The 27,931-nt window shown below is 41.4% G+C and overlaps 1 protein-coding gene across 2 annotated transcripts in view; it reads left to right on the plus strand.

Moving 5' to 3' along the window:
• The window catches only part of LOC116995737 (uncharacterized protein KIAA0930 homolog), a 53,231-nt gene extending 25,367 nt beyond the window's left edge, over positions 1-27,864 (plus strand). The window contains exons 3-10 of one of the 2 annotated variants that reach the window (XM_033058652.1): positions 12,331-12,438; positions 13,648-13,725; positions 17,593-17,694; positions 18,126-18,266; positions 20,319-20,513; positions 22,617-22,779; positions 24,764-24,919; positions 26,585-27,864. In XM_033058652.1, the coding sequence (XP_032914543.1) occupies positions 12,331-12,438; positions 13,648-13,725; positions 17,593-17,694; positions 18,126-18,266; positions 20,319-20,513; positions 22,617-22,779; positions 24,764-24,919; positions 26,585-26,625 (984 nt within the window). In that variant the 3' untranslated portion in view covers positions 26,626-27,864. The remainder of the gene's footprint in view (positions 1-12,330; positions 12,439-13,647; positions 13,726-17,592; positions 17,695-18,125; positions 18,267-20,318; positions 20,514-22,616; positions 22,780-24,763; positions 24,920-26,584) is intronic. The other variant, XM_033058653.1, reaches the window with a different exon arrangement.
• Positions 27,865-27,931: the final 67 nt, after the last annotated feature.

Here is a 27,931-nt window from a genome sequence, read left to right on the forward strand (position 1 = left end):
TAAATAATTTCTATTTGTGAGAAGGTTGCATAAGTGGTGGTTGCTACAAAATAAGCATTAGTGAATGGTGTGCAGTAACAGCTGGGATGGGGAGTGGCCCTTATAGCACATGCTGCATTTTGTAACTCTCCTGTGACTGGCTGTATTTTGCATGGCTTCTGAGAATTGAACCTTTCCTGTGACTTTGAGGTACTTCAATTGCTTTGTGAAACTTCATAGTTGGTACTTGTTCAGTTGTCCTCCTATTTGATTTCACTTGACTGCTTTGTAGTTCCAATCCCTCTTTTATCTGACTTTTGACCCTGTCCAGTGCAGTGAGACACCAAACAACTACTCCTACACTTTGAATTATGACTACATGAGTTTTTAATTTGCTTTGTAGTTTTGGACATTCTTCCTTGAAAAATGATGCTAAAATGCCAAAGTCATGCTCTTGAAGGGGAGGGAGTTGGAGACTGGTATCTGCAGAAGCTGAATGGAAGTGCAAGCCTCCCTGCCACCTGCCAAGCTGTGCTCTCATTTAGATTTTCAGGGGTAGACTGAAAAGGCAAATGAAGGGGAGAGATCACAGTTGTCTGGGGACATTTGGGACTAGAACTGGAGCTGTACAGTAGCTGTTGGCTCCTGCTTTATGCCAGGCTGATACAAGTGGTCTGGTGATGATTTCTTCATGCACCACATTGAGGATGACACTGTAGTTGGTGTACAGTGAAGCAATTTCATTGTTGTTCTTCCACAAACACTACTGTGTATGTGCTCTGTGCTTAGCTGGCTGCTGCAGGTTTTGGCTGAAGAATGCTGGCAGAGGTGACTCGTTGTCCCACGTCAGCTCAGAGCATTAGCTTATGTCCATGAAAATAAGCTCTGTGCAGCTTTGAGGATAGCAATCGTCATACTGATGACAATGACAAAAGGGGCTGAGTGGGGAGAGGCTGTTTGTCTGAACTCTGACAATGGTGGTGTTTGTTTGTGTCGTTTCCATGCCCTGGTGTGATGGTATGTGTCAGTGGGAAACAAGTGTGAATGAATCCAGTGGTTCCCAGGCTTTGGTGCCTGTCCTGTGGGATTAAAAGTAGTTCCTGCTTGTGGGTTTGGGTTTTTCTGTCCTTGCTGGAGATGAAAGAGTGTTGGCAATAACATTTGATTTTAAATTGAAGTGTAACTGAGGATAAGCAGAAAAAGCCTGGTAAGATCAAGATCGGAGGTTCTGCTCAGTTTTAAGACTGAATGAGAAGGACTTTGGATGCAGCTTAGTCACAACAGCTTGAAGTAATAAATTGTCCCATTTGATATGTCTAGTAAGTGCTGGTGGTAAACTTCTGTACCACCATAAATTTTATTTTAAATGACCTTTTAAATTATCTGCTTTGCACTCTGCCTGGTCTAAGTGACTTTCCATTTGCTTCTCTTTTCCTTCTCACCAATTTCTAAACTGAGCATAGATGGGTGAAACAGCAATTAAGCTCCTAATATGTGAATGCCGGGACAGAGCTGCCATGTTGAATTCTGGGCTATATCCTTTACACAGACTCTTGGATCCCAGAGAAGTACATTTAATTCTGTCTTTCCTTGTCACAATAACACTCTTGCAGTTTTTCTTGCCAAGACTTAGGATTATGATTTTTAAATGCTGTTAGGTCAAGATTAAGTATCTCTGATCTTTCTGTAGAGAGCAGCTTTACTTTCTCCTGGGAATCCAGCAGATACAAGTATATAATGTTACACAGACAGCTGGGAAACAAAGATAAAACTTCAGTAATAGACTAGCAGGTTGTATTCTGCCTTTCATCGTGCCTTGTCACCTGAAGAGTTGCCATATCTGTAAGGCAAAGCAATAAAAAAGAGAAATGTAAGATACCCTGGGCATATTTTCTAAGCTTGCCTGGATATTGGAGTAGTTCCTATTTTTTTCAGCATCCTGTGAATGTGGAGGAGTAGAGTTGCTGCCAAATGCACAGGATAGTCATTAGGACTGTTAAGTCTCCAAAAAGCTGAAGCTACTGATGTTGTGACTGCAGCTTCAGAGACAGAACTGAACAGAGCCATGGTTTACATGTTCATGTGCATCTGGATCTGTGACTCAACAAATACTGCTTGTGGTGTGACCAGTCAGTTTCCAAACTAAATTACTTCAGGCACATGACTCGCACAGAAAAATCACAGGATTTTCCTAACTGAATCTGTAATTCACTGTCACCATCTGCCTGCCTGGAAGATTCAACAACCTGAACTCAGCATCTAATGAAAAGGCAAGTTTTAAGAATCTTTCTTTGCTGGCTCTGTTCCAGCATTGGGTTTTTTTTTTTTCTGCACTGCAAGCAAACAGGATGTCTCCAGAAGAGCTCTATGCTGTACTTCGTGACATGCAGCTGCCCAAATGCTGAAGAGAAAACAAATGGCCAAAAATTGCATCTTTTTTACTGAATAAATTTTCTCCTTGTTCATGGGTAGTATGTGAGAACAAACAATAATTGCAACACATCCAAGTTGGTACAGCATTGGCTGTTGTGCCTCAGCTTTTCCATTCTGCTGAACTTGTAGCGGTGTCACAGTGAGCAGGAGCAGTGGATCCTGCAGTTCAGCATCCACACAATACTTTCATTTTGAAACATGAAAAAGGAACCCTGGTGTTATCAGATTGATACTCTGATTTTTTTGTAAGGAGGTCAACATCTTCGGTGTAAAGACATTTTTTTTGCAGTTCCCCATGCCAGAAATCCCTGTGCTTTCTCGTGCTGCTTTGATTGTCTAAATGTGTGAGCATAAAGGAGCTGCTGAGAGCCTGTGTTCGTGATGCATTTATAAAATCATGCAGGTTGGAAGAGACTTTTAAGGTCATCAAGGCCATCTCCATTTCCTCTGTGTGCTGTGGCAGATTGCTTGGAAAAAAGAACCGAGGGAAGAAAATACTATGATGAGTGTGACAGGAATATCTTTTCCACACAGAATGATCCAAGCTGTCTGTGACCTGCGCTGTGCTTGTGACACACGTGGCAGGCTAACACCAGTCGGGGTGGCAATGCTCTCATCTTTTGCCCTATTTCCAGAGTAAATTACTGTCTGAGACAAAGCAAGTGTTCAGCTGAAATACATTCACAGTATCACAGTCACAAAATTCCAGAGTCAGGAAGGGGTGTGAGCTGCAGGGGCATTTTTAGTGTATTGCTTTATATTGCTTCCAGTCTCTTTAGAACTCTTCTTGAGCAGTGAAATAAGGTGACAAGAAAGCCAGAGTCTGATGTGATTTTAATATGAATGGCACTGAAACGTGGCAGCCAAGAAGATGCTCTATCCTCTGCTACAGAGAGCAACTTCGCTGGGAAGGGAAGAAGCTCAGACGCAGTTTTCCTATCTGATGAATTATGCTGAATAATTCAGCATCAGAAATGCATGTCTGAGTCACTGGGGAGTGGAGGGACAGAAGAGCACTGCTAGGCTGGGCTTGCATCCTGGAAAAAAAAATAAAAAAGCTAAAAGTGTCTGCTTGGAACTCCCCAAAAGCCTCATGAAGCCACTGGTTCATCAGAGCACTTAGTGGGTTTGATCTGTGGGTTGCAGGCTGGTCAGCTTGCTTATTAGAGGTATGGGAAGGTCTGGGTTCAGTGTTGAAATTAATGTGCTATGGAATTGGAGCTCTGGAATAACATCATCACATTTATAGTAATATTGGTAATTATAACTTAAATATCTAATATCTGCACCAGGGTTTTCACCCACCTGTCTTCTGGTCACTAACACAGTTTATGCATTTCTGTATTCAACAGAGATTGTTTGAAACACACTGATTTTTTAACGTTCTGTAATGTTCTTTCTCCATGGCTATGTCTGCTGCCTATGGATGTAACATATCTTCCTGAATCCTACTGACTGGATACTGCAGAAGACACTGTGTCATGCTTCAGGAACTTGTGCTTCTCTAGGAGCTTCAGAAAGGCTGAAAAATAACAATAAGGCAACAGTGAGCAACTTGTTTCAGCACCTGAAAATGCAGGTTGCTCTCTGGTCTGGGACTATGTTTGATAATGCTTAAATGGTCACACATGTGTTTCTTCATTTCATTTTGCAAAGCTGATTTAGCAGATCCAAGGAGCATTTGGGGAATGAAAGTGTGGGGTTCACATAGTACAAGTGTGAAGCAGCAGCAAAGATGAATTTGTCAGGATCCCAAAACCAAATAATTCTTACCTTGCTGATACTGCTCAGCACATTTGAACTCCCAACTGTGTCTTACTTAGCCACTGTTAACCAATGTCCTGGTACCACAGCCAGGCCAGGGATAAGTTTCCACACCTATGTGACTTATGGTTTGCACATTTTTTGCTTTCCCCTCATTTGTTTGATGAGCATCTTCAAGCACTCAGACTGCTCCAGTAATTTGAACAACTTGCACTCTTCATCTTTTTTACTTCTTCTGCTGTTTCTGAAGTTACAAAGGCAGAACTAGATTTTTGGGGACTCTTTCATCTAAGTAATTTTAATTATGGTTGGTTGAAGTCAACTTTTAATTCTGTGAGTCCTGTTAGCATTTCTCAGATTTCTCAGTTGTGTAATTTACTCATTCTTATCACTTCAGGAACTTTTTCATATACAATGTGCAGATACTGAAAGCAAATGTGTAGGCTTGTTAAATCATTTGTTTTCTATGGTTGTGACTTGCCAATCAGAAGGAATTGTCTTGTGCTTCTTGAAAAGAAGAAAACAGAATACATTCGGTAGGTATTCCTTGTGATGAAGTATTTTTGCAGGAGCTATAATTAACTTTTAGGTAATTTCTTTAATACTGAGATATAAAACTTACGTAACAATGAGAAGAAAGTGAGAATTCAGTGAGAAAATACAATCTTAAGGCAGTTGCAGGATCTAAAAAGGTTGGTTGGTGTGTGCCCTCAGATGAGGAGGGCAAGCAGTTTTTTGTACTAGTGATGAACGGCAAAGGTTACAGGAGTTTTCTATCTTTGAAGATGGAGGAAGCTGCTCTTTCTAACTGCTTTGCTCTGCATGCCTTTTACTTTTGCTCTTATTAAGTGCTAAGTGGGGTCTGACTTTTGAACTTCACCACTCAATTCAGAGCTACTCATAGACCAGTGTCTGTTCTTCCCCCAAAAGCACCTTTGGCTGAGTGGAGAGGGTGCCAACAAATCAAAGCTGGGAGATGTTTGCAGTGATACCTCATCTTCTCTAAAAGAGTTAGGATAATGAGCAGTGTAATTAACCCTAAATTTCAGGGACTGGACTTGACAAATCGGAGCACTTCTCATTCTAAGGTAAACTAAATTGTTAACTCCAGGGCAGTCTTAGGTCGTTATGCCACTGCCTGCAAACAGATCCATAAATGACAGGAGAAAGATTAGGTTGTAAGGAGTTAGAGGAGTTACAGCAGCACCAAAACCCATGTGAATATTGGGAACAGCTTTGCAGAACTGAATATCAAGAATAAAGCTGAGACTGCAACTGCAGTTGTTCAGCAGAGACAGTAAGGGATCCACTGTGTGTGTGCAGCTCCCTGGAAGAGCCCCAGGCTGAGTAACCATCAGGTCTCACAGTTCAGTATCTAGCATTTATTCACCATTTTCCCCCATGTCGTGTTGGCACTCTGTTTGTCAAGTAACAATTGTTTCTTTTCACTTTCGTCCACTAGTGTTAGTCTCTCATTAGCAGAAAGGGATTGTTGGAACTCCTTTTTTGTTGGAGGAAACACTCATTCCAGAGTGTTCTTCTCCCAAATTTTTCTCTAAACAGAGACACTAGCACCAGGAAAAGTTCCCAAAGTTTGTGATCATTTGGTTATACAAAGGGGTTGTGGGCACAGAATTCAAGTAATTGACACAAAGCAAATTTTTCAAAATGGGTGGTTTGTCTGTAGCTGAACTCTGCTTCTTGCACAGTTTGCAGTTGCTTTATTGCAGTGGGCTTTATTTCAGCTTTATAGCTATGGTGGGTGTTGAGTTGCCATAGCTACTGGGCATTATGCTGCCTTTATATGAGGATCAGGTGCAACTTGTGAATAATTGATAGTATCCGGGAAAAGGGAATAGGAATTTTGTCTTGGAGGGCATTCTTTACACTGTCCTCTGCTGTTACCACCAGTGAAAATTTCAATAACCATAATCTTAAGAAAGCTTCTCCATATAAAATCTGAAAGAATCTTTCTTTTTAATTTCATTTTAGTACATTGTTTCATTGTTATATACAGTTACCCCCTTTTAAGTATTATCTTGGATATAAGTATTCCAGTGAAAGCTTGTAACATCAGCTTCCCTGTGTGACAGGACTGGGAGTGCATCCTTCCCACAGGGCTTCTCTGCATGCTCCAGAAAATAGCAGGCTCCTTTGATTTCCTTCCCATTTAGCAGAGACAGGGATGTCACTGGTGAACAGATGCATGAGCAGATGGGTTTCCATGGCCAACTGGCCAGCCCAGCCTGTGTCCTGTTGAGTATCTGTTCTCCAGCGCTGCTGGGCACTGAACGTGGCTCTGCACGTCTGGGGCTTCCCAGCTTGGTAAAACACAGGAAGCACAAGTCCTGGGATATCAGAGCAACAGCTCCCATTCTGTTTGTGGTAGTTTCTTGGTCTGAGAAAATCCCCTTTTCCTGTGCCAAAAGGTACAGGCAGCTTGTGAGATAGTGATTTTTTAAATTCTTTTTTCCTGAATTGCGTTATGCTGTTGATATGTATAGAGAGGGAAGCCAGGAGTGACTGGTGTCTCCGTGTCTGGAGGTGGGGGGTTTTGCCAAAAAAGCTTTGTGCTGCAAGGAAAGTTTCGTCATATTTTGGTGGCTTTTGGCAAGTCACTGTTTTTATAACCAACCTTGCTGAACCTGAAGGAAGTGCTATGGCTGTAGAGACACATTGAAAAAAATTGCAGTGTTTGTCATGCAGACCTGCATTGCCACTTGTTTCAGGCACTCTTATTACAGTGTTTCCTTTTTGTAATGAATTACCTGTGCCTTCTCCTCAAGAGCCAGATGTGCAGGAATCACTGCACACAAACCCAGAGAAAGCTGGGTTGCTTTTGCTCAACTGAATTTACCTTCTGCTAATATCAAACTAGGCATCTTCTGGTAAAAACACCATGAAATGTTCAACCTAGGATGAGTGCTCTGCATTAAATCAGGGTCATATGGCTTACATGTCCATTCTCTGCAGCCAAGTCCCTCCTTCTCTCAGTGCCCTCTCTCCCAAAGATGTTTCCTTTCCATCACAGTTACAGGCTGGTCAAGTTATGACCAGGGTTACTTGTACCTGTGAGGCTTTCAGGCCAGCTGTTAGCCACCACACAGATGTTTTGAGAATCCTTTGAGATACTGCATTATAAGTGTACTGGAGAGCTGAGTTTTGGGGTGAGAATTGATGTATTTGTGTACATTTGGGATAAACAGATTATGTTTTGTTGCAGAAGGAGCCGAAGATGACTACTTATGTCTAATCAGGAGATTTGAATAAAAAGCTGCTTTAGTCACAAATTCTCTCTCCACATCCATAAACCACCTTACTACAGTAGTGTCTTTGGTGCTGTATAAAGTGTTTCAAGTTACTTGAAATGTGTTTGCTAAAAGGATACAGATAGAAAAGGAGGTTTAATGTTCTGCCCAGCTTAGGAATGTGTAATTAGAAGTTAACTGTAACTGCAATGTTAATGTAAATGCTTTTTTTTCATCCTGCTATGGCTTGGTGGCTGATGTTTAGCATTTAGCACCACTTCTTTGTTATACCTTACATATTTTTAACGATATTTTTCTTTTAAGACATTTTTCTTTCCCCTAAGAGGAAAAAAAAAATTCCGGGGTGTTTATGCTGATAAAAATGTGATCTTTATAAGTTCAAATTTATAACTAAATAGCTTGTGCTGTGTGAAGCATAATGTGTGTTAGTTACATTGGAGACTGGTATGGAAGCAACTGAGTATCCAGCTGCCCAGGGAGGCTCTTCTGATGCTTTGGATCCTGCTGAAAGAGGGGATGAATGGGGATGTGTGTCTGTGCCTGCAAACTCTGAGACAACTTCACACTGTGGTGGTGCTTTATGGGAAACTGCTTAGATGGAACAGGGAAGCCAAACAGCTCCAGCTGCTGTCTTGTGCCAGGCTTGTGCTGTGGCAATCCATAGGCACTGGTACTAAAGGGATCTGGTTTCCTGCTGCTGTGAATTGAGTTACTAGAGTGAGGGAACAGGGTGGCACACAGAAATCCCAGCTATGTGGGAGGTGCTTCAGTAAGTGTCTGTGGAGCTATGAAGTGTTGACTACCCAAGGGAAGTGTTGTCCGGAAATGGAGATTATTTTCTGCAGTGGTAATACCAGTTTGCCCTGTTAATGTTCACTCATGCTACACCATTTAGAGTACTCAGGTACTTTAAAAACAGGTTTTTAAAGTATGAGAAAATAAAACAAGTGGCTGATACATAATGCACAAGAAAAGAGCAGAAGAAACTAGGGCTGCTTGGGGGTAGATCTGAAGCATGGAAGAGGACTTGAGTTTCTTTGGTCAGTAAATTTAGAAAGACCATTTTGAAATGACACCTCTCTGTTCCAGAAAAGAGAGGTGAAAGGAAGTACCTGGATAAATGTGAGAAAGATGATTCTAATGTTGAAGCCACAAGAGTTGGACATGCTGTGTGATGGGGTTTTTCAAACCTGAGCACATGCTGGGACATCATTCTGATTTCATAGCAGATGGATCCATGTGAAAAACACTTTTTACTTTTATGGATATTTCCTAATGTTTTGAAGCAAACTTGTCAATGTAAGATCCTAGAAATTAGATTTTGGTCTCTGTATTGCAGCTGGTGCTGGGAACAGTCAGAAGTATTTTCTTGTTGAACTTGTGTTTGTGTAAAAAGACTTAAATTTTCTTCCCTGTGTCTATTTCCTCTCTCTTTTTATGTTCAACCCTTTCCTCCTTTCTAATAAATGTGGTCTGAAAAAAAATGATTCTACTTATAAATAGACCAATAATTCCATTTGACTTCTATTTAGAAGAAAATCAGGACCTGCTTTTTTGGCTGGTTTCTTACTGCCAACAAAATAATGCTTCTGGTAAACCCTGTCACAAAGAGTTTAAACCTAAACTGGGGTCTTACATTGATTTTTCTTTGTTTTATGATAAAACTGTTCCAGCTGTCTGAAAGTGGATAACTTAAGATGTGCATTACGTAACAAAGTGGGTGGCAAAGGAGAGCAAGTTTTGAGACGGTGCCTAATAAGAGGCTCAGAGGTCTCCCAGAAGTATTTTATCTGTTCATTTAAAAGATTAGCAAAGATTAACACATGACCATAAAAAACCCCAAAAGCCCAAGCACAAAACAACCCAAAACTGAGTATTCAACATCTTCATAGATACAGTTATAGATATATTGGCATGACAAGGTCCAGAGGCTGGCGAAAGGAAAGCAGCCAAATTGAATGAAGTTGCACACTTGTAGCCAAGAGGATGACTAATCACTGGAATGAGTTCTCAAACAAGGTGTTTTCCCAGGTACTGTTTAGTCAAAGGTCATTTAACTGGGGTTTGTGAGGAAGTAACATGGTAAAATATCCATGTAATGTGGGAGTTCAGCCTGGCTGAGGTCCTTCTTTCCAACTGTTGCTCAGAAACCCTGTGAAAACTTGATACAAAGGTGGCATCATGGATTTCAGCTCCAAAAGTGTCACTTCAATGAGCAAATATATGGCTTGGCTTTTGTATTTCACTGGGAATAAACAATTAGTATTTACATAGTTGTTTCTATTAATAACTTTTCATGCTTGCAGGAGGGCACATCTGATCTAGAGCCAGCTAAACAAGCACAAAGATGAGGCATGGCCAAGTGAGTCAGCAGCATACCTGGAAAAAAGGAGACCAGTGTCTCCTGGATGCCTGACTTGGACAGATTTGTTTTCCTGGGAGGACTCAGCTGTCTGAAATCCAGCACGTTCTCCAGTCCTTGGAGAGCTGTGATTCACAGAGATCCACTCTACCCTGACCCACAAGGAATCCTACTCTGAATTAGTGCACAGGGGGAAAATGGTTAAAGAAAGCCCTTTTCCTGTCAAGATCTGTGATAGATGTGTAAGGCATTCTATGAAAGAGTTGTTGAGCACTGGCATTGTAATTGCAGGGGAGAAGCTTTTCATGTGTGAGTGAAGTTCACCAGCAGAAAGAATTAGTGACTGACTTCTGAAGGCAGAGGGAGGTTGAAACTTCAGTGTTATGAGATGGCTGTTGCTTGGCTTAAAATAAAGGCTCCATGGAAACAGAGGCAGGAGAGATTGAAACAGTGTCTGCTGTGCACTTGGTTTTGCTTTCCCTGGTGTTACTTAGAGCTGGAGTTTTACCCTGCCGTTACTCGGTCCTGCCTTCGCCCTGTTTTGTTCAGAGACAGGATGGCTATTGTTTCACAAGATATTTCTGGAATTTTGTTCATGTCATGTTTCTATGCTTTTGGGTGCAGAAGTGAAACTATTACATTTGTTTCGAGATGAATCTAAATTAGATTGTTTCCCTCATCTGCTCACATATTTAGCGTTTTGTAGTAACTGTCATTAGTCTGTGTAATTAAATTGTCAATAAAAAAATCATGGATGGGAACCTTGGAAGAAATAAAAATAAACAAAAAGAAGAATAATGTCTATAGACCTTTTAGAAAATTATTTCTAAGTTTAAAAATTAATGGTTAAGAACAATGTGTTCAGCTTTCACTGTATCTGATGATAGTTTTTCACTATATTTTGGTATTCCAGCTTTATTTATTTTTATTCTAAACTGTATTTGAAGTGTCAAACTACATTCACCTCAGTGTACTACCTCATCATTTTATATTTGTCTCGACTGCTTTAGTTTGTTAGGATAGGTGGAGTTGTTTCTGTGTTCTGAGGCTATTTGTGATTTTTCATTTGCTTGTTTTTTAGTACATCTGAAAATCTTGCGCGTAGCTGTGTCCAGTCAGTAGTTCCAGTGTGAAACCTTTAGAAGAAGTTGCAGGATGTTGATGCTGGCAGGTGCCCACCAACACCACTCCATTGCTGGGCAGGGCAGAGAAAATACAATGAAAGGCTCATGGAACAGGATAAGGGCAGGGAGAGATTGCTCACCAGCTACTGTCACAGGCAAAACAGACATAACTTAGGGAATTTAGTTTAATTTATTACCAATGAAAAATAAAACTAAAAAACACCTCCTCCCCATCCCTCCCTTCTTCCTGGCCTTCTTTCCTGTTTATTTTTTTTACCTTTTCACCTCTCTGGCAACGCAGGGTCATGGGGAGTGGAGGTTATGGTAAGTTCCTCACACATTGCCTCCACTTTTTTGCCCTTGGTGTGAGGGCTCATCACACTCTTTCCCTGATCTAGAGTGGGATCCCTCCCATGGGAGAGTCCTTCAGTGTGGATCCCTTCCACAGGGTCAGTCCTTCAGACACAGGCAGTCCCAGTCTGGGTCTGCCACAGGGTCACATGTCCTGCCAGCAATCCTGTTCCACTCTGGGCTCTTCTCTCTCAGATATTGCCAGGAACCTGCTCCATTGTGGATTCTCCACAGGGTCACAGCCTCTCTCAGGTACCTACCTGCCCCTTCTTAAGCCTGTTGTTCCTGAGGTGCTGCCACTCTCACCGACAGGCTCAGCCTTGGCCAGAAGTGCATCCATCCTGGAGCTGCCTGGCATTGGCTCTGCTGCACATAAGGGAAGCTTCTGGCAACTGCTCACAGGAGCTGCTTCTGTAGCTCCCTTACTACCTTGCTACCCAAACCTGGCCATGCAAGCCAAAATATCCTCTGAGTTTCCAAAATATCCTCTGTGAAGCATGCAGGACCATCCCCAAGGGTAATATGATATGACTCTTGGGTATGGTCCTGTACAGGGCCAAGAATTGGACTGGATGATCTTTGTGCCTCTCTTCCAAGTTGGCATATTCTTTGATTTTATTATTGGATTTTGTCATCCCAGAGTCTGCCATGCTGATGGAAAATCAGCAATAGCTATGGGCTGGACCGTGTTGAGCATTAATGTAGTGACATGCTTGATTCTGAGGGATTGTGTTAAGAGAACTACGTCTGTGTGTGCGTCCCTGATTTTATTAATTTCATTTTTGCTGAAACATACCTGTTATAGGAAATAAATGAAGCTCCTGCCAAAAACTGAGATTCTTCTGCACAGAGAGATTCTCGTGCCTTTCTTCCCTGTTTTCCTACACATCCTTGTTTCCTTAGTTAATTTTCACATGAAGCCTTGCATCGTCAGCAAAATCTGATCCTGACAGAAAACTAGGAAGCTACGTGATGTGCAGCTTCTGATACCAGTTTTATGTTTGCAAATAGGTACCTCTAATTCAAAGAGATGTGGTATTTTCCTTAGCAGGTCGAAGTTGAAGTTTACCGGAGAGATTCTAAGAAGCTTCCTGGCCTGGGAGACCCTGACATTGACTGGGAAGAGAGTGTCTACTTGAACCTCATCCTGCAGAAGGTAACAGTGATGCTTATCTAATTTTCACTACTTACGTAGTTTCGCCTTTCAGAATATAAATGAACATAAACTGAGATTTTTATTATTTTTCAGTAGAGTCCTAATAACTTTCTGCAAAAACTTTAACGGTATGCAGTGAAGCTAGGCTGAGTTTTATGCTCTGCAACAAGGCTTTGCAAAAGGAAGGTTTCATCCAGTTTAATGGTTTTTGAGAATGAATGAGGCTTAGGCAAGCAGCATTTCCATTAGAGTTCACTGGTGCAGCTAAGAGAGAAGAGTGTAGATGCAGTGTCATAAATTATGCTGAGGGGTTACTGCTCTTCACAACAGAACTCTAATAAAACGTTTGGTGGTAGAAAGATGAAGCCAGAACTAATTATTTTGTTAATTGATTTACAGGTTGTTTGGTTATTGTGTGTGTTGTTATTATGGCTTAGGAAAACTGAATATTACTGTAATCATTTGAGATCCCATAGAAGATTTGCTTATTATGATCTCAGAATGGAAAACTGTTGACTCAGGCACGCATCCTGGAAAACAAATTGTTTTCATTCTCTCTCCTTCCTCCCAGAAGTCTCCTTGCAGAACTTCTCTGCAGAGAGCAGTTTTAGCCTTTATTTGATGCTCAATAAAACCAGGATACATTTGCCACAGTGAGAATTGAGAGATATTATTACAACTGGGTATTACTGTCCAGAGCTATTGCACTTGCTTCTTGTAAGTTTTTTCAGGTTGTTTGGAAGGCTGTGCTAGTGTTTTCTGACCTCTCTAACATGTCACTGGTGTTCATTAGTGTCTCTTTTTCCCTGTTCAAATGGAGGAAATCTTTTCCATTTCTATCCTAAAGTGTGCTTAGGGGTGGGTGTGCGTGTATGTGTGCTGCTTATTCCCCCAGCTGCAATTAAGCTCATAACAATATTGGCAGGACTTTCCTTACCCACCAGTTGTGCACCTCAACAAGCAGCTGTACAAGAGGTTTTGGTGTCACTGAGTTAATGAACAAAGGCTTAAAAATTGTGTGAACATAGGCTTAAATATTGGAGGTAGTTCAGTATAGAAAAGAGAGTAAAGAAAATGGCAATACCAAAATATCTTACTTTTTAGACAGACAGAAGCAAAAAAAAAAGATAATGTCTTCTGCTTCATGTACATGAATGTTTTGTTTTCCCAACTCTAAATGTTAATTTCTCTGTCTGGTGCCCTGTCCAGCTTGATTATGTGGTGACCTGTGCTGTGTGCACACGCTCCGATGGAGGAGATATTCATATTCACAAAAAGAAATCTCAGGTGAGCTTCCCCTTTTTATTGCTTTGCATCAGAGGTTGATATCCAGTATTACCTAATCCTAAAAACTGCTCCAAAACTGGGGCTGGGTTCTCAGGCTGTTGTCTGACAGATTCATCCTCATGAAGCATCTCAAGTCTTTGTATAGTGACGCTTCTTGCCAGTTGTCTAGATGTGAGACCCAAATGTCCTTTATGTCCCCTCTCAAAGAATTGTGAAGACCCCTGCATGCTTCAGCGTGTTTATTTTGCCTGCTGGATATAAAGGCAGGGGAGAGAGGGAAGGTGCCAGGGGGAGGAAGGAATATGATGCCCAACTGTTCCCCAGTCTGAGACTAAACCTGGAATTGTATGAAATGAGGATTATGAGGAGCCTTCAGGGTAAATTTCTAATGTAGAGCTGCTAAATGGCAGACAATTTACTGATTACCAATTTATATTTTTATTATTTTACAAGATTCTTAGTCTCTTAAACTGCTCATTCATTTAATCTCCACACCATAGGCTTTTATCTTTTTTGTGCAATTAATCCAGGGTTTGGCATAGTGGAAGAGACTGAATAACAAGCATAAAGGGGATAGGAACAAGAAACATGAGGCTTCCCCACTCAATTTCAATTTGCAATGTAGATCTTGTAACGACTTCTGCTAGTTAGCAGAAATTATTCTCTTAAAAGTTTCCTGTTGCATTTAAATGGTTGTTTCTCCCATTCCCTTAGTCCATGCAGCTGCTTGTGCAGCTTTACTTAAATAAAGCAATTCTCTTTGGATTTTAATCATGTTTAACCACTTTAAAAGAAGTTTTGCTTTGCCTACAAACAGAACTAGCAATACTGATTATTGTCTCTGTGATTTACGTTGATTAAGTACTTAATTTTTTCTTTAGGTGCTGTTGAGATGTCACATTACACTGTTGATTTAAGCTTGTTATTTCTCATCGCTTTTTTCTCTGTTGGCTAGTCCAAATTTCACCCCAAGTTAACTTCTGCAAATGTAAAAATCTGTAAATATTATTTCAGATTCGAAAATTAGGAAGGAAAAGATGAGGGATGCCTTTACTGCATGTGAGCAGTATTTAGAATGAAGAGGAAGTTTTTTGTTCCTCCTTTCTAGAGGCTCCTACTATGGGAATGCTTATAAATTGTTGTCTTCCCTTTTCCACGTTAAACTTAGCAGAACATATCAATAACATTTCAGCATCATCACACTGATCTATAGAGAGAGCAAAGGCACCTCCTTATGCTGTGAAAGCATGCTTGCAGTTGGGCATTTCGTTGTCACATCCACTATTGATGCTGTTGGTTTTAAATGAGGAGAATCCAGCTGGTTTGGATCTGCATTTCTGCTCCGATGGATCTTGCTTTGGAAAATGTATCTTCTGCCCATGTGCAACCAGATGTTCATGGCCTAAATCTGCTGTCCTACTCAAGACCTTTGACAAATCTACTCTGTTCACACACGTGGGTGCATGAAGCCAGTATGAAAAAGGCTGGCTTTATCTTGCAAACTGCTGGCTTGACAATAAGATCTCCACAAACTGTATTTTCCTCAGGTGTGCCCAACTGGAGATGAATTTGGGCGGGTGTTTTGTGAGAGTGATGCCTGGAAAAGGTCCTTGTTTCAGGCAGTGGTGCAAGCAGTAATTTTGAAGAGTGTGATTGCTTTATAATTACATTCCTGGTCTTGAGGCAACCTTTCTTTTTACTTCTATTCAATGTGCATAAAAGCTGCAGAAGTACAAATTAAGGAAAAGCAACCCTCTTGTGAATATCTAATTGGCTACCCTTAATAATGTTTTGTGTTGAATGGTTTGTAGCAAGAATGTCATGAGCTTGACAGCCTGGTCAGATCCATAGCTTTCAGCATGTTCACAGTGGCTAAGATTTGACAGGTTTCTTTAATTCAAGGCTTTGTTTGTAAACAAATGTGGAAGCAAAGAAAGCTGCTACGTATGAATTGCTTCTCCCTCCTTACCTACTCATTAAGCTTTTTGGAATTATAAAGGTTAAAGCCTTTAGCTATTTAAACAAAGTCACTGAAGGAGTTCAGGAACTGCTCGAGAGGGAGAAATGTACAAGAGGAAATGATGGAAAAAGAAACAAGAAGCACAGGATGTGGATGAGAAAGTCTTCCTGTGAGCCATTATCTTGGTTTTGTTGTCAAAACTGCAGGAAAAGCAAAACTCTTCAAAAACCTTCTTAGTGTTAGAGAATCAAAGCATTACTTTATTCTGGCCATGATGTTGTTCTGGCCAGGAGGTGCAACAGAAATAATTCCACCCACACATTAGCTGGGTTGTGCAGAGAAAATCATTCCATCCTGCATAAATATTACTACATTTTGCACATACTTATACAGTCTAAACCCATAGAAATTAATTGGTTCAGTGTTCATTGGTCAGACATTGCATAGTTCCTAGTATTTGGTTTCCTGTTGGTTATCAATCTCTTCACTTTAGATGTTAATTAGGTTCTCATTCTTCATTCTCTCATCTCTCTTTTCCCAGCCCATGTGTCTCCCACCAGGGGTGATGTTTGGAGTTAATGTTTGTTCACGGTCATTATCATTTGGGTATCTTCTGTGCTACTCCCAGTCTGTTGAGAAGTCAGATTCATCAGGCCTCGAGTGATGAAGCAGTCCCCTGAAAAGAAACTTCAATTACCTTCCCCCCAGGGCAAAGGCGAACAAAACCTCTGATTAAAGTTATTTTTTAAAATTTAACTTGATATAATTTCCAACAATTTGAGACAGTCTAATGGGCACTTTGAAATGAGTGACCTCCTCCTTGGTTCCAACCAATCCCTTTCTCCCAATAAGGAATTAAATACGAGTAGCTTTAAGTGACAAAATAACATTTTGTTATTAAGCAGTCACCAACAGTCAGGGTAAAAAAGTAAGAAACTACAAAATACCAAACTGTTGTAACTGAAAACCCCATGGGAACAAAGAGAGACCCAAACTGCCAGAAAAACCTGTTCCCAAAATGGTGGGAAATTTCTGCAAGTAGCTACAGTTGCCAACCCAGAGCTGCTGTGAAAGAGACTCTCCATAGTTTTGTCTCCTGGATGGGCTTGGACTGGAGTGAGGACTGCTGTAAGTGGGCACCTGTGGAATTTGCCCCCAGACAGCCCAATATCACTAACTGCAGTCTCCCTAGACAGGGATAAAAACAAACAAAATGAAGAGAGAACGAAAAACGGGAAGGAAGGTCTTTGTCTGAACAAAGACCGAGTAGCCTGTGAAGTGACTACTATGCAGCCAAGAGCCTGAAAACCGCCTCCACCCTGATTTCAAAACTGCCCACAACAGCACCCCACACACACAAGGTCTGCAGCTGTAGGGGTGTAAAGATACAGCGACAGTTTTTGGGTGCCATAGATATGGAATAAAATAACATTATGAATTGTCCCAGAACAGCCACGCTACCCTTACTGAGGGAGGTTGATCTTAGTGTGGTACTAAGTAAACAACAGCATGTTAAAGTGAAGGTGTTGGGTCAGATGCTTCATGGTGACTTACACTGTGGCATTTTACTTTGGAGTGCCTTGAAGGAACTTGACGACGCCTGAAAGTGGTGATGAAGTATGATGGTGTGCTGTAATATGGTGAGAGGTCAGGTACACACATGGACATTTACTAAGCGATGAGTTTTTGGTTAATTACTTGTGAAAACCAAGGATGTCTCAAGTGCTGTTATGGCAAATCTGGCTTTAGTCAGAAACCAGACCAGCTGTGCTTGCAGGATGTCCACTATCTGTAGTGTAAGTGAGCAGCACCAGCCTGAGGTGTTTTGTAATTACTTGCCTTGTGTTAGTTGTGTCTGTTCCCAAGCACATTTAACTGAGAAGTCTCTTTTTCTGCATCTTTCTCAGCAAGTGTTTGCGTCTCCAAGCAAACACCCGATGGACAGTAAAGGAGAGGAGTCAAAGATCAGCTACCCCAATATATTCTTCATGATTGACAGTTTTGAGGAGGTGAGTTCCTTGTTGCAGCAGCAAAGTTTTGTCTTATTCTAGTCTTATGTTCTGATTAGCTGTTTTCCTGTACCTTTTGAGCAGGTGTTCTTGGCCAGTTGAGGGTTATCTCCTGCTAGATCTTGTTTTATTTTTATTTAAACTTCCTCTCTCTTTAATGTTTGAAATCTGATCTTAAAGCTGGATTTTGGCATCAGTGTTGATGATAGGCTAAAGCATGACAGGCTGGTGTTACAGCTGCTCATCTCAACAAGTGATTTGCAGTGTGCACTGCCTGGAGTCTGGTTTTTTGAACCACTGTGGTGGAGTATTCTGCCCCCTTTCAGTTTATATTGAAACTTCCTTGAGGTGTAAGGACAGCCATGGGAATCTGAATGTATTTTGATTTGAACAACTTTGCATCAAAGTGTTTCATCTTGCATCTTTGGCAGGTTTTCAGTGACATGACTGTGGGAGAAGGAGAAATGGTGTGTGTGGAGCTAGTGGCCAGTGATAAAAGCAACACCTTCCAAGGGGTGATTTTCCAGGGGTCCATCCGCTATGAAGCACTCAAGAAGGTCTATGACAACAGGGTAAGGAGCTTCTGAAACACAATGTCCTTTGCAGAAATGGTGCTCTGACTAGATTTTCTTTGCGGCTGAGGCTGTCAGCTTTTTGTCCTGTTTGATCAGCTACATCAGAGTCTGTCTGTTTTGCCTTTGAAAGTTAGCTGAAAGCTATTGTTTCTGACCCATATAACTGAGGGTATTCAGACGAGGGTATATGCCTCTGCTGTTTGCCGGAAGGAGGGAAAGTAGGGATACGTAGTCAAGAGCATGATTCAGGAATGGATCTGAACAGCAGTTCTTGGAGCCCCTTCATTTTTCTTGAAAAGTCATTTTATTCAGAGAAGGTATGATTTCATGGGAGATTTTAAACTTTGCTAACTACCTTGTGATAAAGTGTATTTTTCTTCATTGTATTTTGCACTCATGGCTGTTTTCAAAAGACCCCTGTAGTCTCGCTGCCACTGAGAGTAGCTTTCTTTGCTTTCTACAGAAACATGAAATACCAGCACTGTCAAATTCACTACTTAGTGCTGAAATCAAGACTTAATAAACTTCTCAAATGGTTTGTTATGAAGACGATCCTGAGAGATTTTTAGAAACAAACAGAAGAAATTCTCACAATATCTACTGTATCTCTAAATTTCTCTTAGTTTCTACCCTTGTCAGAGAGGTCCTGAATAATTTCCCTTCTCCCTGTTTCAATTGTGAGCTATTACATTCTTCCAGCAGGTTTCTGAGAGAACATTAAACAAAAGTTGTTTCTCTTCCACCATCATCTTGTGGCCTTACACCATCAGCAGCTGGGTTATTAAAATTAGTGGAATGCAGAATTCACTGAAGAAAACATAAAAAGAAAGCCCTGCAGTGGAAAAATAAGATTTGATGTGGTAAAGTCACCTCAGAGCCTAGGAATGTCGTCATTGACCACACAGCTACTTGACATTATTTTGTTAGATGAAGTAAAATTGTTAACTCTTCAAATATTTCATTATGGCCGGAGGCAAAACTCAAAGTTTTACCATTATTTTTACAGAATAGCAGTAATCTCTATGTTTTTGAAGATTACTTGATTTCAGTTGTTTCAGGAAAGGTTTAGATTGAATACTAGGAAAATTTCCTTTACTGGAAGAGTTGTCAAGCCCTGGAACAGGCTACCCAGGGAAGTGGTGGAGTCCTCAGATCCTGAGATATTTAAGAGATGTGTAGATGTGACACTTAAGGACATGATTTAGTGGTGGGCTTGGCAGTCTTTGGTTAGTGATTGGACTTAATGATCTTAAAGGTTGTTTCTAACCTAAATTATTCTAGGATTCTGTAATTCTCAGTACAATACAATCTGATGAGCATCTTGGCCTTTTCATAAACTGATGAACGTTGCAATAAATCACTTAAGCTTATGGATGTAAACTGAAGGCATCATTTTCACTTAGCAAAACCTTGGCTGTTTTCATATTGGCCTGTTCCTTTTTTCAGTTCTCAGTTCAATTTTCAGTTCAGTTGTGCTGACTGGAAATTGAGCTCCTGTGTCTGTTGAGGGGATTTAAAGCTGTCAGGGTGTCTTGGTGAGCCATGCAGTGCAGGTTAGTTATGCTTGGGGCTGGTTCCTTGTATTTTGCCTTGACAATGTGGACATAAAAATGTCAGAAATGACTTGGCACAAAGTAGTGACCCAGTTGTGGGGTGTGCTTTGCTGGTTTGAGGCATCTTGTGTGTGTATGTCTGCTGCTTTTTGGGCTCAAATGAGTGCCTCTGCACAGGCTGCATTGAGTTATGTGCATGCCTGCCCATGCTTTCACGTGCCACAGTGTGTGGGCCTGGATAAAAACCTTTGGTTTTCTCTCAGTGTGCCACTGCTAACTCTGCCTTTTGGATGGCTGAAGGAGTTAGTTCTTCTTAGAACCTGTTTTTGTCTGTGTAAAATTACTTTCCTTTTGGAGATCACTTCAGATTGTGGCTTACAATGTTTCTTAGGAATCATTATCCGCTATGGTTCTGACTTTAATGCTTTCAGAGGATGTTATTTTCAAGTTGTAGAACTATTATTACATGTTTTTCTCTCGTCTTGATGCATTGTAGGTGAGTGTTGCAGCTAAGATGGCTCAAAGAATGTCTTTTGGCTTTTATAAATACAACAACATGGAGTTTGTCCGAATGAAAGGCCCACAGGGAAAAGGACACGCAGAGATGGCAGTGAGCAGAGTTTCCACTGGTGACACTTCACCATATGGGACAGAAGAAGATTCAAATCCAGACTCCCCAGTGCATGAGAGAGTAAGTAGCACACAGAAATACCCTCTTAAGGTGAAGCATGAACATGCTTTGTTCCAGAGCCAGGAGGCAGGCTGAAGCTGGGGTTAACCCCCATCTAAGTTCTGCACTTAGGTTTGCCTGTGTATAATTTGGTAGTACTCAGTATGTGAGATGGATTCTTTAACGCAGCTTCCCCTGAGCAAATGCTGAATACAGAGATGACTGGATGATTCATACCTCTGGAGGAGTGTTTTGTTGAAACAACAGCAATCTTGATGCCAGGGAAACCAATGATTCTGCCTGTTTTCTGTAAAAGAAAAAAAAGCAGATTCCACTTCTGTGCGAAATGGGATTTACCTAGAAACGTGGAATTTCTGTATTGTATAGGTGGCTTGCTAAACCTCATGGTAAGTGGTGCTTTTAGGTTTTACCACTGAGGAATACTGCTAACGCAAAGCCTATATAATGCTGAACCAAATATCACAGATCCAGATGCAGCATGGTATTCATATATATGGTTAATTTTAATACAAGTGTAGTAAAATGCCAATAGAATCAGACCACAGATGTTTATTTGGCCTTTATTCAATCCTGAGCCTTATTTTCCATGAAGATATTTTACTTGGTTAATGTGGATTAGACAACATGTCTTCAAAGTGCCTGCACAGACTTGGGCTGGGTCAGTACCTGATGGAGTCCAGCATGGTTTTCTGTGTAGGGCAGCTAGCCTGTACCATTTAAAGATCTGCAGAAGGGCTTCTAGAGGACTCCATGCAGGCAGTGTGGTTTTTGTTTCTGACTTGGTAAAAGGCAACATGAGCTACCAGCACTCATTAACTGGATGTTCTTGCTCTCTACCACAGAAACACAGCCTGAAGAAATCAGGCATGGAGGGACAACATGATCTTTTGTCTCCAAGGCTTCCAGTGTCAGCTGGAAAATGTCAAATTAGATTGGATAATGTGTTGCCACTACTTTAATGCTAATATGTCTGTTTCTGGTTCCCCCCACAGTGTGATATGAAATGACTCCCAAATTAAAAACAGACAAGCACAAATTAGAAATGAAATGTGCTGGGAAGAGGATTAGTTGGGTGTTACAATGGCTTTCTTTTGTTTTTTTAACATTAGTGATAGAGGGGCAACATGGAGTGTTTCTGCATTCAGCCTGGCTTGGCTGCCATCATCACTTCATATCACCTCCCTCTGCATTTCTTTGGACAGATATGAGCAGTGTCATGTGCCAACTCAGGGAGAGTTATGGGGTTGTTAAATTGACTGTGTGAAGAAGCAAGGACAAGATTAAAGTTGCTCACATCCGTTAGCAAAGTAGTTATCCCTATTTTCTTCCCTTTGAAATGAAACTATTAAAATGCTGCAATCAAAGCCAGTACATCAGCACTATGTTTAAGTTCTCTCTACAACAGGTGTACTTGGCTGTAATTGTAGTGTACTCTGAAGGAAGGGTGTCTCCATAGTTTTATCCCTAACTTGAGTTTTACCACAGGCAGTTCCGTCCCTGTATTTGTCATCACTTGGACTAACCAAATCTTCTGAGGCACCACAGCTTCATTTTCTCCTTCTGGTAATGAAACGTGACACACAAAAAAGAGAACATTGACTTCACTTCTGCCTCATTGTGCTGGGCTCAGGAATTTGTGACTCTCCTCCCCAGGGACATTGACTTTCTGCGGGGATCCCATGGAACAGCCTTCCCAGTAGGGAAGCTGCTGCCTTGTATGCATCAAAGAAATGAAGATGCACATTTTGAGTGTGTTCAATGCAGTACATTCTTAGCATATTAAGTCTCCTTCATTTCAACATGCAAAAGATTGATGTTCTTGGTGCCTAAATTACTAATTTTGTGCCATTATGACTGTAAATCCTTGTTAAAAGTGATCATCTGAGGAGAGAAGTTTTTCATTATTCATGTAACAGTTGAGGGTTGTGATATATCAAAATATTTTCATCTTGAGGTGATTGTTCAGTTTAAATTCTCTAGCCACTTTGATAAAACAGAGCTAGATACCAGTCATCATTCTGATTTTTTGCACATGTGATTGCCTTGTGGCACATGGGGGGAAAACCAAGAGTTTCTCCAGCATTTCTTTTGTTTCCCTTTTAGGTTACTTCTTTCAGCACACCACCAACCCCAGAACGTAACAACCGCCCATCCTTCTTCTCCCCATCCCTCAAGAGAAAAGTGCCCCGAAATCGAATTGCTGAGATGAAAAAGTCCCATTCAGCAAATGACAGTGAAGAGTTCTTCAGAGATGATGATGGTGGAGGTGAGAGAAGTATTGACAGCTAAACAGACTTGTCTGGAGAGGGCACAGCAGAAAGGGATCCCAGTGCAGGGTTTTCAAGAAGGTTTGCAGGGTGGAAAAAAGGGGGCTCCACATACAGCCAGTGCCTCTCTGAGAATGAGATTTTTCACAGACTTCAGCATCTCTTGGAAGACTGGAGCCCACAAATCCTGAGTATTTTAAAACTTATTTCTTTTCTATGGACCCATTTGAGAGAAACTGGAGCAGCTGAGATCCTCCCCCTTTCCCAGATACCAGAGTCTCTGGGAGCACTTCTCCAAATGTAGCGGGTAGGGCAACTCAGCAGCAAGTTCTTTGAATTCTGATTCGATACTGTTGCCTAGAGAGGCTCCCTGGAGGTTGCCCAGAATAGAACAGAGTTCAAGGTGTTTGTCTGGCAGCCCTCATGGGTTGTGTAGTGCATGCTCGGGGTTGTCTTGCAGGATCTGATCGTAGAGTATTTAATGTTAATGATGGGCATTCTTTTTATTCTCATATCCTTTTCCTTCTGGTATATTTATGGAAGTAAATAAATTCTAGGTTTTTCAGATATTTTATAGCATTCATATAAAATACCAAGAAATGGTTTCTAAGTGTTCTGACCGTATTGTTTCTCATCTGAAAAGTAAAGAGGAATATTTTAACAGCTTATGCTAGGGAGCTTGATTTATTCAAAGATGAGTTTTCTACAAGGAATAGTAGTTACTATTATTTTTTACAAATTTCAGAAACCTGAGTGTCCTACCAGTGCTCCTCAGGAGCTGCAGTGGTGATACTCTCTTATTTTGGCATGAAAAAGCCAGACGCAGATGCAGAAGATGCAGAGATAGGAGGAGGGATTTGGGTGCATCTTGGCTTTGTGGGTGGAGGAAAAGATGTGGATTGTGTAAAGATCAGCATTGTCCCTGGTACAGCCAGTGCTGCTGCAGAGTTGCCCCAGTGCAGACAGACCTGTAGTGAATAGGAACAGCCCATCAAGGCCCACTTCAGTGGCTTTGCTGATACACCAGGAGAGTTGGGCTTACTGCAGCTTCCAGAGTCAGCTCCTTCTGCCCTGATCACCACAGTGTTTCTGGCATAATGGTCATGCATGGGAAGAGATAATAGACACCTAGGCTATGCACATGTGTAGGGAAGAGGAAAAGATTTTCAGTTTTTTTTTTTTCCTCCCACATTGTTACACATCTTTCTAGAGTAGCTGCCACCACATATTTTCCTCTTTGGATCAGGATCTGCTTTCAGTTCCAGAGCTTGGATCACTCTGGTTCAGAATCAATATGTTGACTTCAACATCTGATTTTAGCAATGTGGGACAGGGCTGAATTTTACAGGGCAATAGAGCAAAGATTTTTAAAACACTCCAAAAATGCAGTGTGTGGCTGTGGGAGAGACCTACAAAAAACTCCTCTGGCCTACAGGGGACTCAGTCTCTTTTTGTTTCAAAAGTTACTTGGGGACATCTAAACTAATTCTGTGAACAGTGGCTCAGCTGAAGGGTCCTAGGTGTGGCTCAGGGTGTGTGTGGAGGTGTGCAGGAAATGGAGGTATTAATGTTGGATCTCTCCATGTCTGCTAGATGGCAACTTTCTTCAAAATAAACAATTTCTATTTTGTTACTCTGGTGAATTTCTGCATGAGTAAGTACTTAGTTGTAGGGCTATTCTGTGATTTAATGTATGAGGGAAGGCTGAGTTGGTGTTCTGCTGGTGCAGTGTGGTAACACAAGTCCTCTCTTTTCTGTGTGTTGTCTTCAGCTGCTGCCTCTACTATTTATTAGTTTCAGTATAAATGGTGAATTCTGTGCTAGGCAAGATCCATCTGGTTTTAAAAAATCAGTTATGATAGTGTCCTACATGTGATTTGTCTCTGAACAATGAATAGAACTCTTTCCTCTTTTTTTGAGTTTCAGAAGTATTCCATTAAAGTGCAATCCCTTGAGGCTTGCTGTCTCTCCCTGCCTTTACAGATCTGCACAACGTGACAAATCTCCGGTCGCGATCCCTGTCTGGAACAGGACGCTCCCTGGTGGGCTCGTGGCTGAAGCTGAACAGAACAGATGAGAACTTTCTACTCTATGCACACTTAACATACATCACTTTGCCATTGCATCGAATTTTAACAGGTGAGTTTTGACCTGCATTGTGCACAGCCTACCATGCTGCGGGATTCTGCTGTTAAGATGGAGGAACAAGTATTTCTGTGTAATGCTGTTGTAAATAGGAATTTATTTCAATTTAGAAGAAATTACAGATTCCAGTAAAAAAAAAATCACTCATTTGTAATTAAGGATGGATTTTGAACAATGTTTCAGCAGAAGTCATAATTATCCCTTATGATCGTGTTGGTAGTCTTACAGCAAGTTAACTGGAGTCACCAAGCTTACTCTCTCTTACCACAGGCATTTTGGAACTCACAGAAGATGTATTGTTTCTGCTGATGTTCAATATCTGCTCAAGAGGGTGGTACAAATGCCTCCATGCTCAATTACTGGCTTTGAGCTTGAGCATCCTTTCTGAGACTTAATTTGTTGAACATATGGTTGCAGGAATTGGAGTATATATTGAGATACGCAGAAATAGGGCATGAAATTTCTGCGCTGTAAGGCAGAATTTTCATCTGCAGTTTTTCCCTACCCACATTTGTTTTAGCTTGACATGTTGTGTAGGCCCTGTTTCCAAGGCCTTATAATCAGTGTATTTGTGCCAGTGTCAGCTTTCCAGGTAGCAGGAGCATTACATGTGGGACAGAGGGGGAAAGGTGCTCATTTCTCCTGGGTAGTTCAGAAAACCTGTACTAAGATATTAAAATCCCAGTGATAGTGATCAAAGTACTTTTTAAAATACCTTGAGTTTATTGATAAGACTTCACCCTGACCCTTCTGTCCGTTGTTGGATAATCACACTTCTGCCACCTTCTCCACATGTGTCAGATAATCCAGTCCTTAGTCATCTCTGTGGCCCTTCACTGGACTCCCCCACTCCCTCCACTGTGTTTAATTCTTTACAGGTATGGCTTGAGCCCTCTGGAGCTGGGGATCAATTTTTGCTCATGTTATCCTCTTTGTGCAGTTGTGTTTGATCGGCCTTTTTATTGTGTGCTCCTTTTCCCATGTTTCTTGTTCTTTGTGTAGCCTTGAAAAGGGCATCACAGAGCAGTTTCCAGATATGTCTGCCTAGTGCCCTGCCATGTTGGTTTGCTGCCTATATTTAGAAAGGTGCCCATGATTACAGCACAATTTTTAAGGTTCATATTCTGTCCCACTTGGACAATATGGAATTGAGGAGCCAAGAAGGTGAATGTTCTTTCATGGCAGTTATTTGAGTGCAGAAATGTAGGGTTTGGGCTCTAGAATGAATGAAAGAGTTGAATTATTTCTACCCACAGAAGTCTCCTTAAGGGACTTGGGGATGTTGCATTTGTCCCTTCAAGAATGGGAAACCCCTTGGCGTGTCTTGTTAATGGCGCTTACACTTGTTTCCCTGGAAAATATTGCCCCTCCCTGTCTAACATATGTTGCTTCATCCCAGTATAAATAATAGTAGATCAGCTGGCCTCCCCATATGATGGGGTATATTTGAAGTTTGTCATCCTTCAATTCCTCCCAGGTGCATCCTGATTAACTCACATTTTAACTGGGGAAGCCATGTACTCATTGTGTTTTAGATTCCTGGTGGGCTGTGCCACAATCCATGCTTATGTCTCCAGTTCTTCATGCTTTCTGGTGCTGTGGCTGCTTTCAGGAGCCCCTTAAGTTGGCTGTGTCTTTTTGTTTTTCTCCCATGCCCAGATATCCTGGAAGTGCGGCAGAAACCTATCCTGATGACATAGCAGAGAGCGGGCACTGCCTTGGAGCCTTGTTGCCAAGTGCCTATCCACAGCGGTTTTCCGTGCTAACACTACCATCTAGTGTCAGGAACATAGACCTCCGCAGGAAAAAGGGAAGTCCAGGAATACCAGCCAATCAAAAGTGCCTCTTTCTTCCTTCCTCTGCTGTCACACGCCGAATGCCCACATCACTGGAGTGTTTTAGCCGGAAGAGGACTTTCAGCAAGATAAAAAGAGAAGGGGCTGCGTTTAAACTGAGTCAACACTTTATGGACAGTTTGCTACTGTTTACTTTCTAACTAAGAAGCCAACAATATGTACAGAATGTGCTAAACTTTATATTCTTTGGGAGAAACATTCTAAGAATTTCATAATGATGTGCTATTGGACATCACTCCATAGACTCTGGCCATACCCTCTCCTTGTCTGATCAGCCGTGTGTGAGTGTGTGCGTGTGTGTGTGTGTGTGTGAGAGAGGGAGCAGCTTCCTGCTAAGGGAAGAAAAGGAAAAATAGACATTACTGTTTAGGTATGTGCAGCAGGTCAGGTCAGAGCTTAAAAGAGGCTGAAAATGTTCCCATTTTTTATGTGTCAGTGTTAGGACAGGTGAACTCTGCTAACAGATTTCTGTACCTACCAAAGAACAGCAACATTTTCATCCTCAAGACCTGGCTAAGATAATGAGCCAGTGAAAAGAAGGCTAAAATGTGCTGCTATAGCAAAGCTGAGGTTCATCTCCAGTACTAATGCTGCTTATCTTTCTCTCAGCTGAGTCAATACCCAGTTTGAGTCAAAAGTGAAAAAACAGGAGATTGTAATCAGTCTCCAAAGGCCTAAAACCTTAACTGGTTTTAGGATGGGTTATTGGTAACCCATCCTCCTGCATGCACTGGACTTGAGAGTTTGTAGTTGTCCTTGTGGTACCCTTTGCAGCCAAGGAGGGCATGGGAGCTGCTTTATGGTCAGGCAGCTTGCAGCCAAACCATCTGTGGTTACATGCTGAAGCACAGAGAGCTTTCTTGAAATACAAAAGATGAAAATGTAATTCTGTTCTGAAAAGTGACTAAAAATTGCATAGTGGGAGGTCTGAAAATGGTGTGTCAGGAGCTCTCAGGAAAACAGCCTTATGTTTACACATGAAGTTCAGCTCTCTCTAAACAGCAAAACTGCTGTCTTTGACATTTGAAAACAAAATGATTGAATGCTGGGGTTACTGTGCTCTGGCTGACTGTTTTGATGGCAGCCAGTATATACTTGGGTCTATTTAGTGGGAAGGGTGGCATGTCCCTTGGGGCAAGTAAGACTTCAG

This window comes from Catharus ustulatus, chromosome 4 (genome assembly GCF_009819885.2).
Source record: "Catharus ustulatus isolate bCatUst1 chromosome 4, bCatUst1.pri.v2, whole genome shotgun sequence".
Lineage (NCBI taxonomy): Eukaryota > Metazoa > Chordata > Aves > Passeriformes > Turdidae > Catharus > Catharus ustulatus.